The sequence below is a fragment of the Sphaeramia orbicularis genome, chromosome 8 (genome assembly GCF_902148855.1).
Source record: "Sphaeramia orbicularis chromosome 8, fSphaOr1.1, whole genome shotgun sequence".
Lineage (NCBI taxonomy): Eukaryota > Metazoa > Chordata > Actinopteri > Kurtiformes > Apogonidae > Sphaeramia > Sphaeramia orbicularis.
Genome location: NC_043964.1, coordinates 34,809,608 through 34,829,189, shown reverse-complemented (window position 1 = coordinate 34,829,189; position 19,582 = coordinate 34,809,608). Strand labels below are relative to the sequence as shown.

The 19,582-nt window shown below is 36.4% G+C and overlaps 3 protein-coding genes across 4 annotated transcripts in view; 1 reads left to right on the top strand and 2 right to left on the bottom strand.

Annotated features, from left to right (window-relative positions):
- The window catches only part of sez6l2 (seizure related 6 homolog (mouse)-like 2), a 49,278-nt gene extending 48,172 nt beyond the window's left edge, over positions 1 to 1,106 (bottom strand). The window contains exons 1-2 of one of the 2 annotated variants that reach the window (XM_030141064.1): positions 954 to 1,106; positions 177 to 257 (exon numbers count right to left, since the gene is read on the bottom strand). In XM_030141064.1, coding sequence (XP_029996924.1) covers positions 177 to 234 — 58 coding nt within the window. In that variant the 5' untranslated portion in view covers positions 235 to 257; positions 954 to 1,106. The remainder of the gene's footprint in view (positions 1 to 176; positions 258 to 953) is intronic. The other variant, XM_030141063.1, reaches the window with a different exon arrangement.
- An 83-nt stretch (positions 1,107 to 1,189) lies between these two features.
- Positions 1,190 to 12,295, top strand: asphd1 (aspartate beta-hydroxylase domain containing 1). The gene is made up of 6 exons (XM_030141069.1): positions 1,190 to 1,249; positions 2,591 to 3,070; positions 4,776 to 4,982; positions 7,973 to 8,180; positions 8,475 to 8,588; positions 10,113 to 12,295. Exons 2-6 carry the CDS (start codon positions 2,618 to 2,620, stop codon positions 10,220 to 10,222), a joined length of 1,092 nt encoding a protein of 363 aa, XP_029996929.1. The 5' UTR covers positions 1,190 to 1,249; positions 2,591 to 2,617; the 3' UTR covers positions 10,223 to 12,295.
- cabp5b (calcium binding protein 5b) lies at positions 11,839 to 17,616 on the bottom strand. Its single transcript, XM_030141075.1, has 6 exons — positions 17,411 to 17,616; positions 16,842 to 16,872; positions 16,589 to 16,732; positions 15,274 to 15,383; positions 14,968 to 15,115; positions 11,839 to 12,927 (listed from the first exon to the last, which is right to left on the bottom strand). Exons 1-6 carry the CDS (start codon positions 17,459 to 17,461, stop codon positions 12,899 to 12,901), a joined length of 513 nt encoding a protein of 170 aa, XP_029996935.1. The 5' UTR covers positions 17,462 to 17,616; the 3' UTR covers positions 11,839 to 12,898.
- Between the last annotated feature and the right edge of the window lie 1,966 nt (positions 17,617 to 19,582).

The window sequence follows — 19,582 nt, the reverse complement described above, 5'->3', positions numbered from 1 at the left end:
GTTTTTTTTATGTTGCAATTTTACAACTTTTTGGTGTTAATTCTACAGTCATTTTTTACAGTGTAGCAAACCACATGAGTTTATATATGAGTATGAGATATGAGTATAACATTTTAGTATGCTGGTGGGGTGCATGCATTAGACAAAAGACACTCAAACACAAAACACTCAGTTACCTGAAACCAGGTGGATCATGGTGACAGACAGCATCACAGCAAGGTGTGTGAACCCCATGGCTTTGGATGAAATTGAATGACCTGAGAAGTGGGTAAATTGATTAACAAACTGCTTTGTGGTTGTGTAAAGACAACAATTACTGCAACATTATTGTTTCAGGTTACTGCTACAACAGGAGGCAGCAGTATAGCTGTGAAAGGCACAGGGATAACTGACTGGAGGCATTGGGGGCCTGAAATGAACACACACCTGAGCTGAAAACATATTGGGGTACTGTGTGTTTACATCACAGAGGCCACAGTGACTGGAGATTTAATGCGGTGTGTTATTGAAAAGCAAAACTCCATCAAGATGGAAAATATGCATTCAGTGTCAGTATATGGAGGAATATATTTGGATACACACACATCGCAGCCGAGAGAAGGTTAAATATTCAAGCATTTCCTCTGCATTTTCTCACCCAAATCTGCAACAACATGCCCGAAAATGCGCTACTGTAAAATCCACCAGAGCATCCTGCCCTCCCCGCAGGTAGACTCATGTTATTGTGTTTTTTCATCAACCCGTTAATGACAATGTGTCTAAACGCTTTTATTCGAGGCGTTTCCTCGGTGAAAATGCATCCTGATGTGTGACAAAATGATGGGGCTAAATGAAGCAGCCTCACACACACCTTCCTCGGCCCTCTTTGTGCGGAGGACGATTTTTAGCATCAGTCATCGGTACCGTGAGCCAAACCATTATCTCAGCGGTGATCCCAGGTGCACGCCGCTTACCTCGGTTTCCCAGGCCGCCTCCTGCGCTCCGCTTTCCTGGACCGTATCCTGTTGCTTTAGGCCCCGAGAACACGGCGGGGTTTATGCTGGTGAGGTGCCCCTAGCTGGTTGCCGTGTGGTTGACGCATTCAGCTATGATGTGAGGGCATTTGTGTTGATGCTTCAGGTGCGCCCTAGTGGCCGGATGCGGGAACTGCACCCTGTGAGCGGCACATCTCCACTGTTAGTGAGTGGGCGCTGTAGGAGCTGTCCACCAGCACGGTGCTGAAGTGCGTCCGGCTCCACTGTTTATCAAGGTAAAAACCAAAAGAAAAAAAACAAAGACGTGAAATGCAGCACGCCTTGGGTACAGTATGTTTGCTCATTTAAAGTCCTGCATGTGCCACTCGGTTTGCATGGCGAACCTGTGTATGCAGTGGTTTTCCGTACATGCTTGGTGTTTGCGCTAACTCGGAATGCGGGCATTAAACATGAGCCCGTGGAGCTGTGGGGGCTGGTGCAAAAAAAAAAAAAGAAACATGAAGCGAGTCTGAGACAAACCACTCATATTTTGGCGGTGCGTGGACCTGCTATAGCCTATGGGTGTTGCCGACGGGCAGTATCATCAGTATCATCACTTAGCATGTAATTGATGCAAGTGCGAAACGAATCTGCTGGAATAAGCCTATTAGAGAAGAGCCCTCCCACCTAAAACATATCCGCACGCGCGCACACGTGGACGCACGCGCGCATGCAGACTTGCGCACAATCATGCCTATGGATATTTGCAAAAACAAAAAAACAACTGTCTGTTTGTCTTGTTCTCTGTCTGTTAAACATACACACCCATAATATATCTGATGAGGTTTGGTATATTTACGATTCCAACCAAACGCTCAAAGCTGCTCCTCTTTGGCATTCATGAAACCACAGATCTTAAATCAGATTTACACACAACCCACAAGCGCCATTTGTTCTAATCTGGCGCTTGTTGACCTATAGACAACAGCACTGTTCAATATTCGTGAAATGTTAATATTTGTTAGGGGATGTCATTTTTCTTCTGTCATAACATCATAATTTCTCTCAAAACACATTCATGCGCTACACTGTTAGTAGTAGGGAGTAGCAATGATATAAACATCTGAAAACAAATAGAAAGACATAAAAACAAGAATGAGTGTAAGAAAAAAACAAAAAGAACCGATAAATATGCCACTCTCTCTATATTAGCTAATATAGTCACCAAATATCTGCTGAAATTGGACAGTGGAGATGAAGAGTCTTGACATTATATTGTCAGTATTATTTGATGTAAAAAAAATTTCAGTCAGGGCTTAGACAACATGAAGAAAGTGTCAGAGGCACTAAACCAAAGGGTCACTATTTAATTATTATTCCAAGCACATGCTGGGATATGCTTCTGCCTCCTTTGACCCTGAGGAGGATTAAATTAAAGAAAAAGTAGGAAAGAGTAATAAGCTATTGAAACTAAGACAGTCCATCATCCTCTTTAGGCTGTACTTCTTGACTAGGCAACAAACACAAGCAAGAGAAAAGTCAGTTTTTGTTTTATGATTTAAAACTAAACTAGATTATGTTCTCAATATTGCACACTTTCTACCTCAATATAATCTCTCAATGTGTTTCTTTTTCAGTATCTAAGTGTCTCACAGTCTTCAAGGATGCACTGGACAATGACCACCCTGCCCTTGCCTCCATATGCTGAGTTGGGTGTCCATTCACTGAGCGGCCTTCTGTGGACTGTGGCGCTCCTGTTTCTGTGGCACTGTTACCGTATGGGTTCTGACCTGCCCATCCCAGGACACACACATGCTGGAAAGCTCAAGTCAGGCTCGAGGCGGTCCATGATGTCCCGTGGCGGTAGCTGTGCTGGAACGAAGTGCAGTGCGCGATCCAAGCTGTCAAGGAGTGATCAAATTACTCCCTTTATTTCCATGGAAACAGAGGAGGATGAGGAGCAGGGACAGGGCTACCTCACCTCGGTGCTGAGTCATGCCTTGTTTCCAACCCAGGCATCTGCAGAAGCCAAGAAACTGTACGCAGCGCTGCAAGAGTATGCCAAACGCTACAGTTGGGTGGGCATGGGTCGCATTCACAAGGGCCTCCGTGAGCAGGTAGAAACTGACTGGGGCTTGCATTCAATCATGATTTTTGCATATCTGAGATTTTAACCCATAAAGACTCAGTGCTACTTTTGTGGCACTTCCAAAATATTTTTTTCTCTATATGTAACTTTTCATAACCCTTTATAGGGTATTCACAGAAATATTATAAAATTCTAAATATCAGCCTTAGTGTGTTATTTGAGGACATAATGAGAATGTATGACTTTGGTGAAATTAAAAAATATATACATATTATGTAGATAATCAAGGTTAATGAAGTTACCATATTTGGTTCCTTACCCATAAGTGGCAATTTTTTTTAAATCCAGGAAGTATACAGTATATTTCAAAATACAAAAAACAAAACAAAACAAAAAAAAAAAAAGTAAGGTGACAGGAACATGTATAGGCAAGGCAAGGCAGGTTTTTTATATAGCACATTCATGTACAAGACAATTCAAAGTGTTTTACATAAAACATTAAAAGCATTACAGAAGAAGGCATGAGAAAAACAAACAAACAAACAAAAATCAGATAAATAGATAAAACAGATAAACAGATAAAACAGACAAGAAGATAAAACAGATAAAAACTTTTAGCTTAAAAGGAACATTGCAGATCTGAACTGATGAAATGAACTCTATTCAAATGCAGCTGAGAACAGGTGAGTCTTTAACCTGGATTTAAATAAACTGAGTGTTTCAGCCGGTCTGAGGTTTTCTGGAAGTTTGTTCCAGACATGTGGAGCATAGAAGCTGAACGCAGCTTCTCTGTGTCTAGTTCTGACTCTGGGAACTGATTATATATATTATACATATATTATATATTATATGTATACATATATACATATATTAGTATATTAGAACATTAGACCATCATATGTGCTGATCCAGACACCTGTCAACATCAACATTATCCCTTTGAGCATCATTGCTAACATTAGGGTTAGTACCTAATTTAACCCTAACCCTAATCCCAGCAGACCACATTGGACCTGAGATTGTTGACTCACTGGAACTATTGCTGTCACTGTCTTGTAATGTATGTAGAAATTAACAAAAATGGTCACTTGCCTGACAAAGGGTTAAGTGTTTTATCACCATTTATTATAATATTATCCCATAGTATTTTATGCTTTTTTCAGTCTAAATCAGGTATTTTCCTATGTTTAATTTACTGATCATGTAGATGTTCATAAAAGCTCAGATTAAAGTTACTGTTATATCCAAAACAGAGAAAACTCAAGAAAAAGTGACTTTTTTAGCAAAGATACCAATAACTGAACATAAAACAAGAGTCTCCATCCAGTGTCATTGATCAAACTCCATGGATTATATGGGTGAATTAATGGTGTAGAAGATGACAGTGTTGCCATGTTCACGATGGAGCCTCTGAACAACCAAATGGGTCATATCTGATGACCATGAAAACATGACAAACTGTATTTTACACCAATTATTTACATGGATTGATAGGATTAGTGGATCAACAGGAATTAAACAGTTCAGATCAGTAGAGGTTTTTGGTCACCAGTGAAGGTTTGGGTCTTTATGGGTTAATAACATTGGATTTTGTTGTGTTTTCAGACAAGTCATAGCAACATTATCATGTATTAAAGTCCACTTGCTAACATCTCAAAATTTCAAGGGCAAACAGTGGAGGAAGGAAGCGCTGTTAAGAATTAATCATTGATTTTTCATTGTTCTTGTGTTAGGTACGACTCAATGATCACTCTGCTATACAGAAGCCTCATCTCTTCTTCCTGCCAGATGTTCCAAGTGTTCCTTTCTTCCCACGTGACGCTCATCGACATGACATTGAGGTCTTGGAAGCCAACTACCCTGTAATATTGGCTGAATTCCAGGCTGTTTATCAGAGAGGCATTGACTCAAAGCTGGGATGGACCTGTCTGGGTCCAAAGGTACAGAATAAAAACTTTCAGAGCTTATACGAGGAAAAAGAGTTGCAAGAAACAAATTGACCCTTTGTATAAAAAGCTTTAGTGTAGTTAGAATCTGGCACAATACCACCAGGTAGGCATAGGCTGTTTCATCAGTTATACTGAAGTAAATGTTGACATAAAGAAAGGCTAAGATTAAAGCTGCATATGACATTTGTGCTGTCGTCCTAATGGTGTTGCTTAACCAAAAGTATACAGCCAGCCAATCTCCCTCAGTGGACAACACAGACATCAGGATATAGTCTCCTAGCTTCTTGTTTGATGAAGACTCTGGTGTTGACCCAGATAAGGAGTAAAACTAAAGAGGAATATATACAGTTTTAATATAAAAAATAACTATGATTACACATAAGCATTTCAGCATAGAAAAACTTAACTCTGTCCTTTACAAAACATGTCAAATGTAGAATAACTGTTCGATATTGTTACATTTTTCGACCAAATCAAATGAGCCTATGACACACTTAGCATGACATGAGCATGGAAAGCTCTGAAATTGACATTAACCAAATACAACAAAAATACATCCCATCAGTAAAAAAACATTTCACCTCAAATGACATGAATGATTACTTACAGGCAATGATTACAATGAGGCAAATCAACAGGTTACAATAGATGGTGGGACATCATGTTGCTCACACATCAGGCTTAGTGAACAGGTGAAGTACTTCCTGTTTCCTGCTGTAGCCACACCTTTTCCATGCAACACCTCCAACTGGCCAAGGGAGGCCCCACCCCTACTCAACTTAAATCTACTGCTTAGGAGGCAGAATAACATTCATCACCAAATTTTTATCAAATCTATAAAACCTGAGTGATAGCCTAAGTATCACGTATCCATTAGCCTTTCCATGATTATGCACCTGAATCACTCCCCTCACAGTGAAGAACTTCAATGTGTACTCCACCACAAACAATCCATTTGTTTACATAACAACGAAACCTAAATGAAACAGTCACTCTGGTTTTTTTGGGATTCCACACAGCTGCAGTATGGCTGTACCGGCAACAAAAAGGAAACAGTTAATTGCTTCTTGCTTTTAATTCTTGCAAAATTCCATATACACGTTGAAAGATACATCCTAGGATGTTCTGGGACACATCCTCAGTGATGTGCCTGAGATCATTGGGCGTTTCGGGTCTTTCAACATTAGACGCCCTCCCTCATGTGACCCAGCCAGGGTTGATCTGGCCCTGGCTTGTGTCCCAGCAGCACTGACCCACTGACCGTTCCTCCTGATCCATAGCCATCTGGTGGCTGTTTCTGCAGCCTCCATGGTGTTCTTTATGGCTTTCCTCTTTGCAGCCCCAGTTATACCAAGCAGAGTGAAAACTTTACACACAAATACAAATATTTAAAAACAAAACCCAGATTTTATATTTTTCACATTGAGTTTCTTCATTTTGTAAAAGCCCCGAGTCTCTTAAAAAAGAAAAATGCCTGCAAACTTTTCAATATGATTAGAAAATATGACTTACAAAAAAAGCCCTAGCCTCTAACTTTATTTGTGTTATGAATTAGTTTTTTAAATCTCTTCTATGCCCTTTGTACCCTTTCCTGTTCTGACCTGGAAAAGAATTACACCATGAATGTTTAGTGCATTGAACTTAATAATATTTAAAAACAAATAATATTAATAAAATAAAAAAAAAGTGCTTCTTGCTACTGTGGCTGCTTGGAATCCTGAAGTTGCTGTGTTTCCATGACATGTCAAGTAAATTTGAAGTGAGGTGGAAAAATGATACTGCAAAATACTTTTATTCCCTTAAACTGGTTTGGGGTGAATAAACTATGTCAGCAGGTGGCGCTATAGGCTTTGTTACACAATAATCTATACTGAGGAGAAGAAGTAGAGGATTCCATCTAAAATAACTGTATAGTATTTGGTCATGAATGAGACACGAATAATACAGTCAGATATAGAAGACATTTTTACACTTCTGAATATTTATCATTCAATTTCAACTTTAATTTTGCTGTTTCCCTTGGGATTTTCCAATGCAAAATTTCAAAATGTACATTATGATTATTATGAAGACACTTTCTTAGGTAAAATAACAGCAAACAAGTTGTGCCAGGCACAACAAACCCCACCCCTCGCACATATTTCGCCGATTATAAGTAAATGGGAATATTTTAAAAATTCATAAAAAAATTTGAACTTTGACCTACTGTTCCCAAAATGTAATGAGATCCATTCTGGATCACTGGTAATCTATAAAGTCAGTTTGGTATGAATTCAACCAATAGTTTTGCTGCTACAGACATTTGAAATTTTGCCCATTATAAGTAAATGGGGAAAAAAATGGATTTTAAAAATTCATAAAAAAATTTAACTTTGACCTAATGTTCCTAAAATGTAATCAGATATATTCTGGGTCACTAGCAATATGTAAAAGCAATTTGGTATGAATTCAACCAATAGTTTTGCTGCTAGAGTGTTAACAAACAAACAAACAAACAGGGGGTGGGGTAATAATTTCACAAGCAGGATTGTGGAATAAAATTAAAACTAGAGATGAACAAAGTATTTAATTAACTGATATAATAAAAATGTCAGGTGTTAAAAACATGGAAGCAACAAACAATACAACACAACCTGAAATGAAACAGAACTGCAGCTAACTTGAACTTGAATTAGCAAATAAATAAATAAAACTAGCAATTTGTCATAATAAAACAAACCAAAAACTGTACTTGCACTTGTAAAGATACTGCAACTCAACTGAAAAACCAAAAGTAAAATAATAGATAAAAATAAAATGAACTGTGTGTTCATATCTGGAGTAAAATAATCTAATGAAATAATCGAAGCAATAGAGTTGATTATGTTTACGTCATTAAAAACTGCCATTAGTTCAGTAGATTCATCCTGGTTAAGTCATGATGTTTGTGTTTCTCTTTCATTCTTATCTGGAGCATAACTCCACGTTTTTGCTTCTTTCAGGGCCAAGCAGTGTTTCCCTTGTATAGTGCAGGTGTCTGTGTGGCTGGAAACTGTCGCTCTTGTCCCTGCACCTACAGGACTCTTCTGTCTCTACGTACATTTATAAGCAGCAACTCACTGGGATCTGCTGGATTTTGGCTTCTGGGGCCTGGGGCTACATTAGGGAGCTCATATGGACCCACCAATACCCGGCTCCGTTGTCATTTGGGTGAGTAAAATGAACCTGCATTCATCTGAAAGCCTGAGAGTTAAGACTTTTATTAATGAATGAAAGAAAAAAAAACAGAATAGGATAAAGGTCTGAAATACTTTTGTGTACAATCCAGTATTTTGTGGGTTAGATTGGAGGATCATTTCTACTTAGCCTATTTTGTACCATGATCCGCCTGGCTATAATCCTCTGTTTTAAACACAGACAGGGCTGGGGTGCGTGCCCTTCTTAACTGCAGAGAAAAGTAAATACTTTGAGACTGAACTTTTAAACCAGGCATCACTTTTGTAGGTCTGCAGACTCCGCCTCAGTGTGAGCTGGTGGTGGGAGGGGAACCACAGTGCTGGTCGGAAGGACACTGCCTTCTGGTTGATGATTCATTCCTCTACACCGTCTCCCACAAAGGTCAGTAACTCAAAACAAAGCCACCAGTTCATCAGCATACATAGTCTTCATAATAGAACACATGGAGATTATGATTAAAAATACAAGACAATAATTAAAATCCACAAATGGTCAAACATCGTTTTGGAAGCTTAGTGACAGAAACATCAGAGTTATCACATTGACTTTATTATGATCATAGGAATATTTTAATTTCTTAAAAGACAAGTAAGGGTTTTTGGATCCCGTCCAAGAGCAATAAAGTGATCCAGGACATCCTCCTGGACAAGTGTTTTCTACTTTTTTTGCATTGTGTTATACAGTGACTTTTCTGTCTTTATGATTCACTTATTGCACTTACTTTCTTCATTATATAATGAGTGATAATAGATAAAAAAAAAAAAAAAAAATTCTGTACAGAATTTCATTGCAAAAGGCGCTAAATTTTATCATGGCCTCAGTGCATGTCATGCATCAACTTCTACAAGAACAATGACATAACTATCTATGACAAAATTGTTGTTTTTTTTTATATACAGACACAGATCAGTTTCTTTTTTCCTTTATTCATTAAAAATGGGAGAAGGCTAAAATGTCTGTTATCATACATTTAATTTAAGTTGAATGGTATGTACACAGTGTTTTTTTTTTTTTTTTTTTTTTTTTTTTTTTTTATAATTTGGATTGTTAACTGTGTTACTAGTATGTACTTTATAGCTGCCAAAGAGGCAGGGATTCAAAAGCACTACTCTTACAGAGTTTGTTTACTCAAAAATGTTTGGTACCAAAAACTAGCAAAGACAAAGGAAGAGGTGAAGTCAACAAGGGATGGCAATAGTCAAACACAAAAAGTCACAAGGACACTGGGAAAAAGACTGGAATTCCTGACACAGGGGAAGGAGAAAACATACAAAAACACACCAGGGCAGGAGGTGAATCTGTAATGAGAGGTTAAACATAAAATAAAACAAAAAATAAAAGAATATGAACTCAAAAACATAAGTTAATTGTTTTAGAGGGTCCTTACAATTCTGGCTTTGCAAAAAAGATTATAATTTTGCATCACATTCATAAAGATCCATGGTTTTAGTAGATTTCAGGCATTAAAAAAGACATGTCTGACACTATTATAAAATTTTCAGGTTCACCTGCTAAATGTTGAAGACGCAAAGCTTAGCTACATTTTTTTTTTTTTGTTTGATTATTGACTTCACAGTAGAAAGGTTCTAATAGAATGTAATAAAATCCAGATGTTTTTCTTTTTCCTGTTTAATAATTAATATAATGATTGCTTGAATCATTGCTTGGCCAACATGTGGCCACTCTGATATAAAGATCAAGGCATGAAAGTTATATAATGTTTATGGGGCCAAAATGTTACCAAATTATAAAAATGATCCATTTATACTTTCAATCTTAGTGATATGATAAGATCTTACCTGTGACACAGTCAAATCTTTATCCCACAAAATGACTTGTCTCTAACTTTCAGTTGTACATGTCAGTTGCACTTTGACCTACAGCTGTGTGCATGTATTTCTGAAGGGCTTCCAGATGCTGGACCCCGAGTCATACTGAGTGTGGACCTCTGGCATCCAAACGTGGCTGCAGCAGAGAGACAAGCTCTGGACTTCATGTTCAGTCCTGACCTCTGAATTTGCTCCTATACTCCTAACATACAGCAGGCAGGGGCGCCTTACTTTAGCCTTGCTTGTTGTGGTTCATGCAACTCATTCCAGTCAAAACATCACTGTGTAGATCTGCTCTAAGTATTACACAAGCCATCAGCCACACTTTGAAGTGGTGTTTGATTTATGGTCTACACCAGGAAGTGCCACATGAGCATTTAATAATGACCGATGTTACATAACTTGGTTACAAACAAGCTGATGTCACTTGAGAGCACAATGAAATCTAATCTTAGAGGGGCAGATTGGTGTTACTTATTGTAAATCTTAGTATCCTGACATCATATACTACAGTGAATGCTATTTGCATGCAAAACCTATCTGTCACGAAATGTGTTTGCTAATGCATGAGCACATATGCCTTCAGAGAGAAAAGACCAACAGAGTCTACATGAGAGTCTTCATTGGAAAAATGATTACGATTAAACCAAAAAACTGTGAAAACATGAAAGTACAAATGGAGTTTTCAATGTATTTTTATTTTACAGCTTTAAGACTTTTGCATCCTGTATTTTTCCTTCTTATGACCATATATGTATGCTTATATGTTTCTATATCTATTTTTCTCTGTATTTTTTATTTAATGTTATGTAAAAAAAAGGTTTGATGGAGACTGAAATGTGGCAAAACGCAGATACAACAGTTTTTTTTTCAAACTCTGTTTCTCTTGGGATCCAAATCTAAATAAATACACTTTAAAAAGTACTGTTTTGTGCATAATTTAATGTTATAAATAGAATTAAAATTACTTAAAACATAAACAGCCAAGTAAAAAGATCAAAACATGACAGATATAAGAGTCAGAAGTGTAACAGGGAATGGGAAACATAAGTACACTTTTACTGATGCATTCTAATATATATACTGTATGTAGAAGTAACTTTATCATAACCTAATTTTCTTTTAAGGTTTCATTCATTTTATTCTCTTTTGTTGGCTTATCATAGCTCTTTTTGGGTAACTTTTTAGATGAGAAGTACATGGGAATTAGTGTGGTGATTTTTGTCTTATCTGCCATCTGTTCCGCTGAGGGTCCCATGAAGAGGATTACAGAGACCGAACTAATCCACCCCAGCGAAACAGATTATTCCTGAGATTGTTTATATGCAGTTGTATGTGTGGTTTCTCACTGATGTATGATCCATTCAGTGCTGGACATATAGTCTATGAGCTGTGCATGTGCATGATTTAATAGGAAGGAGCAACATGATTTGAGCTTCATCAGCAAATAAACAACTCAAAATATAGTCTCAGAATAAACACATCTGTCCACTTCATCACCAGAAATTAAGGTTAAGTATCTGTGTTACATTAATGCTTTTCATTCTTTAAATTAACACAACACTTAGAGGCATGTATATTCTTTTTTCTTTTTTTCTGATACCATACAGCATTTCCTCATCTGTTTGTAATCCTAACATTAGGCTATATGGCTGTCAAAGATTATAACAAGAACAGTCATTTGCGCGGAAAAAAATAGCAATTGTCACATTTAGCAGTTTACATGTTCTTTTGTTATGCAATGGCATTAGTCAGCCTTGGAGGGATTATTTTAAGCAAATGAAGCAAAATGAACAAAGTGGTGGGGAAATAAAGCTGTTGTTATTTATTTGTTTTTGGCAATCTGCTTTTCTCAAATAATATCAGTCATACCTTAAATATTGCGTGATATATTCACAAGGATTCATCTTTACAAACGTATGCACCAGTACAATACGGATTAGATTTAGTGGAAAGTGCATCTGTCCGATCTGCTGCTATCTCCCATCCCATGAGAAATACCAGCGCCTTGATGAATATGCAAGGTATTTTAAAGGCAAATTTAGATAAACAGGACATGTGATCTGATTGCTGTTTAAAATATCACTCTTACCAAATGTTTGACACCAAGACATGATATTTTTGACCACACCAGTGAAAGATAAAGCAGATGGTGAGCACCCTTTACACCTTGAAGAGACAGACGCATGAAAGGTGATGAAATGGCAGCAGAGGACAAACAGTCCTGTTGACATTTTGTGCTCCGGGTGTCACTACAGACAAAAGTTATTTATTTATTCTTTTCCGGGATCAAGGCTACAGTTGCACTGCAGGGCCTCCGGCAAAGTCAGCCGTTGCTTTCAGTAGGTCAGCTCTCAACAGTATCGACCGTTATATGATGATAATGTCCTTTTATGCACACACACACGTTTATAAATGTAGTGCGGTAATGCAGCTCACAAAGAAGGGCTGATACCGCCATCCACACACAATACACCCTCATAAAATTGACTGATTATCAACAGGATGCACATTGTTAGAAGCATCACATTTTCACAATATTCCCACAATGTAGATTTAGTTTGTGTTACAGAAACAACAGTGACACAAGTGTTTTTCACCAGCTGACAATTAGGTGCACAGTCTTTGCTCAGCGGGACACATCTGGGCAATTCAGGGCTTCATGATAATCATCAAAACATTCCAAAAATTGATGCTATCATTGTCTCAAGCTGTCTAGACACTTTAAAAAAACATACAGCTTTGCATGAATGTAAATGAGTCAAATATCAATACAATGAAAGGTAAAAAGGAAATGATTCATATAAAGTCATATTGAAAAAAATGCATCCTCTCTGTTTGCATCCGTATGTTCTGTTGTCCTCATTTTTGTGACATCATTTTCACAAACTCTGTGAAGAGAATGGACAAAGTATTGATTAGCTGCATTCTTGGACATGTTTACATTTGGATTGAGTGAGCAACAGTCAGGTTAAATAAGCATTTATCTCAAAGCAGAGATTGTGATTTGTCAGTAAAAGCTCATATGAAACTAGTAACATTACAAAACCCCATTTCCAGGAAAGTGGAGGCCATTTCTAAAATGCACTAAAAATGACAATCTGTAATTTGTTAAAATGTTTGAACCTTTACATAACTGACAACAATGCAATCCACAGAGTATATTCTTTTTTTTTTTGTCAATGACCAATTTAACTTTGAAAAATAGAAACAAATGTAGAGCCTAATACTAACAACAGAAAAAAATGGGACAAAGCAAAATAGGACAAAAAAGTTCACAGAATGTTCAAGTAACAGTGTTCTGTCAGATTCCACAGGTCAGTCCAAGGTTCATTGGTAACAAGTGGGAGGATCCTGAGTGGACATAAAGGGAACATCTACCCAAGGCTTACACATGTCTGCAAGAACAGCGTCTGGCTCAACAAACACTTCAAAAAGAGAAAAAAAATTGTCTTTGGTATTATAGATAATTCCTTTAAGCCCTCAGGTGACGCTGGCTCATGAAAATGGACGTTGTTACTTTACACAGTCCATAACATATAGAAATGAAACCTGAAACTGGATTATACAAGGAAGCACTATATTAGATCTGTGCAGAAACACAGTCTTGTCATTTCTTCTGGCCCTGAACTCATCACAGATGGACTGAAAGTCAGTATAGACATGTGCTGTTGTCAGATGAGACCATGTTACAGCAATTTTTAAGATCAACAGATGTCGACTTGAAAGACTGTTCATCAGTGAAGCAGTATCTGTGATGGTCTTGGGCTGCATCAGTGTCCACCTGCATACATGTTAAGGTACCACTGACATGAAGACAGACTTTATTTTACAGAGACATATGCTGCCTTTAAGTCATTATATTTTCCCTGAAGTCTGTGGTTATTTCAGTAGGACAAAGCCAAGCCTCGTTCTGCAGGAGTTACAAAAGCATGGCTTCATAGTCACAGAGTGTATGTCTTTTACTGTTGTGTCTAGAGTCCACATTTTTCTCTTATTAAAAATGTATGAACATCATGAATAGAACATTTAAAGCAGTACTGTTGTAAATGATATGAACAGCATGAATGGACAAACATTCTACTCAAGCAACAATAAGTCATCAGTTTTCAAACAATTAAAAAGTGTAATAAAGAAGAAGAGGTGAAGAAACGCAGTGGTAAACATGTCTCCTTTACTAACTGTTTTTATATATATCTATTTTAGGTTCAGTGAGAGACAAGGGGGTAATAAAAGCTGATCACTGTGACTATGCCTGAAGCTGTGTGAGATGTGCTCTGTCGGTTGAAAAATTGAGGACACCCAGTCTAACTGTGTGTGCAAATCCTAGATTTGTTTCTGTTTACAAATAAAACAATTATCTTTGTCAGTGAAATGCTTTTTCTTGTACTTTAGTTCCAACTTTTCTGGAAATAGGAATTTGTATGTATGGCTCAGTTCACGTAAACACTGGTAAGCACAGTTGATTTTGAATTCAAATACTTTATTTATATAAATATTTATATAAATACCAAGTTTCTTATTTTTCTCTTATATTTTCATTTTTCTACTTATTTGTGTTTTTTTCTACCTGTCTTTTTATCTGCACTTGCTTGCTGTATTTTTGCTGCTGCTAACTGAAATGTCCTCACGGTGGGAAAAATGAATGTCTTATCGTATCTTATCTTATCTTATCTTATCTTATCTTATCTTATCTTATCTTATCTTATCTTATCGTGTTGGAAATCATCAATGATTAGCCTGACTGTTTTATCAGAATAAGCTGATATTGTTGAATGAACTTCTTAAACACGATTTTAAAATACCTTTTTATCTTAATCAACGATATCAATGTAACATCATCTCCTGTGTCAGATAATGAAAACCTTTATTATTACTCTAAAGCTATGGACAAGACAATATTTCTTTTACTGTGTGTGTTTGCATCTTACCTTCAAAGTCAACTGTTCCATCTCCGTTGTTGTCGGCTTCTCGAACCACAGCATCGATTTCATGTTTACTGGCATGCTCACCTAATAACTTAACCATGGCATGTCTCAGCTCTTCAGATGTAATAGAACCATCGCCATCAATATCAAACTGAAGAGGGGAGAAGAATAAACAAGAAAACAACGCATTAAGAGACTCACACGAGGAATACACTTCACATTTTGCCAGATTTCGGGTGTTTCAGTATGTTCATGTGGTGTCCACCATGTGGTGCCAAAGACCAGAGAGACACAGCACACTGAGCTCACCTCTTTAAAAGCATCTTTTAGTTCCTTTAAGCCAATCATCCCTGCAGTTTCAGCGAGAAGCTTGGGGGTCATTAGTTCTACAAAATCCTCAAAGTCCACCCGTCCCCCCACTGCAAAAACACACATAACACTTAATATCATTTTAAAGCATACTGCAGCCATAAGACACATATTCAGTAAGGTTTGAGTGTTATAACATCATTATTAATCACAGAAAAATGAGTCTTTGGGATTGAATTTGCAGCCAGAGATGTAGTTATGGGTTGCATTCTCCACATCCTCCTTTCATACAAAATATCAGTAGAATTACATAATATTCTGTCAGTTTAACATGCAACTTAAATATACAGATATCATATATAAAAAGTATTTAACCTTTAAAGACCTAGAAGTATTTTGTGCCAATTTCCAAATTAATTGTTACGTCCATGTAACTTTTACTTAAGTGATTTATAAATGTTTCTTTTATCAAGTATTATTAATGTAGATGTTCAGTGTAAATACAAAGGATATTATGTCAAAACAGAGAAAACTGAAGAAAAAGTGATTTTTTTCAGCAAAATATAACATTAAATGAACATAAAAACAAGTATCTAAAACCACTGGCCTTTGTCAGACTACGTAGGTTTTATTGGTGAATTAATGTTGCAGAAGATGTTGGTGTTTTTCATGTTCACTATGGTACCTCTGAACGTCCAAATGGATCATATCTGATGCCAGTGAAAAGCAAAAAATCACATTTCACCTGCATTATTTTAATATATTGATAGGATTAATGGCTCCAGAGTTTTTAAACATTTTACATCAGTTGATACTTTTGGTCCCTGGTGGCATTTTAGGTCTTTAAGGGTTAAACTCAAATTTAACATATAACCACAACAGACATGCATGCACTGAACTAACCACAGACTGAAACTTTGCAAACTAATTTCAAAATAGAAATATGCAAATGAAGGAAACACGGAGTCTGAACAGCATATTTCCTGAGACCATTGTTTTTACAGTAAATCAGTATTTTGTGGTTCGTCATGAAAATAAATGATGAACCTGGTGTAGTTTCGTATTTCAGAAGTAAAAACACCTTCATCTTCAACACAACTTTAAAAAGCTTATGTTTTAGTTGAAAAAACTGTAGAAAAATGTAATAATCCTGCATAATTAATTTGCAGAGAGTTTTAAAATGTTCTATGAAGAGCTTGTAGTTGAACAATAATAGTGATTATTTCAATTTATCATACCTGTCAATAATAAAATACCATTAATGCTGTGCTGTTGTGTCTTTCTTTTATCTTAAAATAGCTTGTAGACTACTTACAGTTCATGTTGATGTTTTGGCTCAGTTCTATCAGCTCCATCTCAGTCGGCATGTAGCCCATCGTCCTCATCAGATTCCCCAAATCTTTACAGGTAATGAATCCATCCTTGTCTTTGTCAAACTCTACAAAAGCCTCACGTAACTCTGGAGAGCACAACAAGGAAAAAACTGAAAAAAGTGTCTAAAATTTTAGTAAAAAGTGAAAGAATCTCCAATTTGATGAATATATATAAAAACAAGGAGAAATTATTACCGTCTATTTCATCATTTGTGAGCGCTCTTGTCTGCAAAGCAAAAATGAAACACAAGTTATGTTCCTTATGTCTCATACAGTAAAATGATAATAATTACTTTTTCAACACTCAAGACAATGACCTAGATTGACACAATTGTATGAAATATATCCCATCACAAGAAAAGATGCTGAAGACTAAAGAACGGATCCTAAACTTTCGCTAGGTTATACAAATTCCAACAGGGTTATTTCTCTGTGTTCAGGCGAGTGATAAATCCATGGAGGCATCTCTATGCGTGCATTATTTGCTTTGCTTTCTATGTTTCTAACATCTGTAAATAAGTTTGACACGAGGATTGATACAGGGATTCACTCTGAGTCTGTTTATCTGTTAAGTCAGCGTTTAAAGCCATATTAAAAAAAAAAATAAAAAAATCAGATGAGATGTATCCTGGATGTACTATAGATTCACTTTCCGGTAACAACACATGCAACAAAAAATAGTGCAGAGTATGATCTTGATTTCCATGTTAATTCTGAAAAACTATAGTATAACCAAAATGTAAAACTCTATAAATCTGACTTACTTGTCTTCTTTGTCCTCCTCTGAGGAAGATGCAGGCTTGTTTAATACTCATGATGACAGCTGAGGTCCTGGGATACGTGTACTCAGAAATTCCTTTACTTTTCTTGTTTTTTAATGTTGCTATAGGCCTATCATTTGGTCTCCTTTTTCAGCGTGATCAGCAGTGATCTGTGTGTGCCAGAGAGGAGGGATGAGGTCTCGTATGGATTATCTCTGCAGCTTTGGTCGAGAAAAGAAAGATAATACTGGCAAACACACAACACAGGCTTAATGCTGTGCATATACACAATTTCACATACATCATTCAATATTAATGGTGTTTTTCATTGGGTTTTCAGAAAACAATAATATTATTAAACATACTACTAAAATCTGGTAAAACTAACTATATACAATCTGATTTTTATTATTAATTTTTTTTTTTTTTTAATTCACTGCATATTTGTTTGAAAATCCCTATAAAACATCTGGTTCCAGTCTGACAGCACCCTCCTTACTTGTAGTCGTGTCTGTGCAAAGCAATAGCTGTAAAGAGTAATTTTTCCCAAAAAAAAAAGAAAAAAAAAAAGGATTGCACATTTGGGAAAAATGGTAGAAAAAAAGTCTGTTATAAATCTTTTTTTTTTTTCCAGTTTTATTTAGTGCATGACAAAATATGTGACAGGGGTAACAAAGACAAATAAACACACAAACAAACAAAAGAGAATTCATAAGACATAGACATTAAGCAATGTCTGTTATTAATCTTAAGTGTTGTGAATCATTCACTACATCGTTATTGATATGTTTTTGCACAGTAAAAGTAAGAGCACTGTTTCTGATGGAAATTCAGTATTATGCCAAACTGATTAAATGCAGCATGTAGGTTATCCAGATACCAATTAATATTTACTGCATGTATATGATAATATACGTCATCAGCCTATTGCATAATCACATTTGCATCAGCACACGAAAGGTTTTGCATATAAATCCATTAATCACATTTGAAGCTGAATTGTTTGCTACCATGCATGCAAAGTTCTGTGACCCATGAAAATAAATACGTGCACGACCATTTTGATAACATATAACATCAGAGAATTTGATGAGTGTTTAAGCAGAGGATCTGCATTATCTCATATGAACGGGATGTCAAATGATATCATGGAGTCATTTTCAGATCTTTTTACATAACAGCATGGGTGCTGTTCTCTACACTGTCTGACCATATGTGACTCTATGTAAACTTTCATAAATTCTAATGTCAACAGCCAAAAAAAAAAAAGTGTAATGTAGAGTGCAGCTCTAAATAGGCTTTGTCTATTTAAAGAAACTGTGTCACATACAAGACAAGATGATGATTATACTAAACAGGGACACAGTCAGATGTCAGGCGATAAAATACTCTGTTACTTAACCAGATTTAATCAGATTTAATGTAATATTGTCGTCACGTGGTTATTTTGTCTCGTGGTTAAAAAAACTTGAACATTTGACATCATAATACCCATCAGGGATACAATATTTACAAGTGTTTTAAGTGTATTTATTTGTACGAAATAAAAGCACAAAGTGTTTTAGCAAGAGAGTACTGGGAAAGAGCATATTTTTATTACATCCGCCAAGGAGGATGTGTGATCCCTCCTTTTTGTCTGCACATCTGCCTGTCCACCTGTCTCTGTCTGTCAGCAGGATTATGCTAAATCTATAGCACTGAGTGTCATGAAACTTGATGGAAGTAAAGGATATGAAACAAGAATGAACCGCTTACATTTTGGAACAGTTTCTTAAAAGCACATGAAGTAGGAATAATGTTTGAACAGTGGCATGAGCTGACCACTGTCAAAAAGGAGGAGAACATAGATCACAATTTATGTTTTTTTGAGGTTTAATAATATCATGGAACAAGAAAAAGACTAGTTGTGTAGCTTCTGTTTCGTAATATATACAGTATGCAGTTGGACCATGATACAAGTTGTGTCATTTTACCTCCACAGTGGATATAAAATGAAACAATCAGGATGTGATTGAGGTGTAAATTTTCAGCTTTAATTCAAGGGCTTTAACAAAAATATTGCATTAAGTGTTTAGGAATTACAACCACTTTATACATAGTGTCTCCATTTTCAAAGGCAGAAAATAAATTGATTAATACAGTGATTGTCAACCTTGGGGTCGCGACCCCACGTGG

Excerpts from the sequence above, each read along its gene's own strand:
- asphd1 (XM_030141069.1), top strand. The coding sequence starts at position 2,618 with ATGCACTGGACAATGACCACCCTGCCCTTGCCTCCATATGCTGAGTTG. Across the intron at positions 4,983-7,972 it reads GGACCTGTCTGGGTCCAAAG|GGCCAAGCAGTGTTTCCCTT; the intron begins GTACAGAATAAA and ends TGCTTCTTTCAG. Across the intron at positions 8,181-8,474 it reads CCGGCTCCGTTGTCATTTGG|GTCTGCAGACTCCGCCTCAG; the intron begins GTGAGTAAAATG and ends TCACTTTTGTAG.
- cabp5b (XM_030141075.1), bottom strand. The coding sequence starts at position 17,461 with ATGAGTATTAAACAAGCCTGCATCTTCCTCAGAGGAGGACAAAGAAGA. Across the intron at positions 16,873-17,410 it reads GAGGAGGACAAAGAAGACAA|ACAAGAGCGCTCACAAATGA; the intron begins GTAAGTCAGATT and ends TTTGCTTTGCAG. Across the intron at positions 12,928-14,967 it reads TGGAACAGTTGACTTTGAAG|AGTTTGTGAAAATGATGTCA; the intron begins GTAAGATGCAAA and ends TTCTCTTCACAG.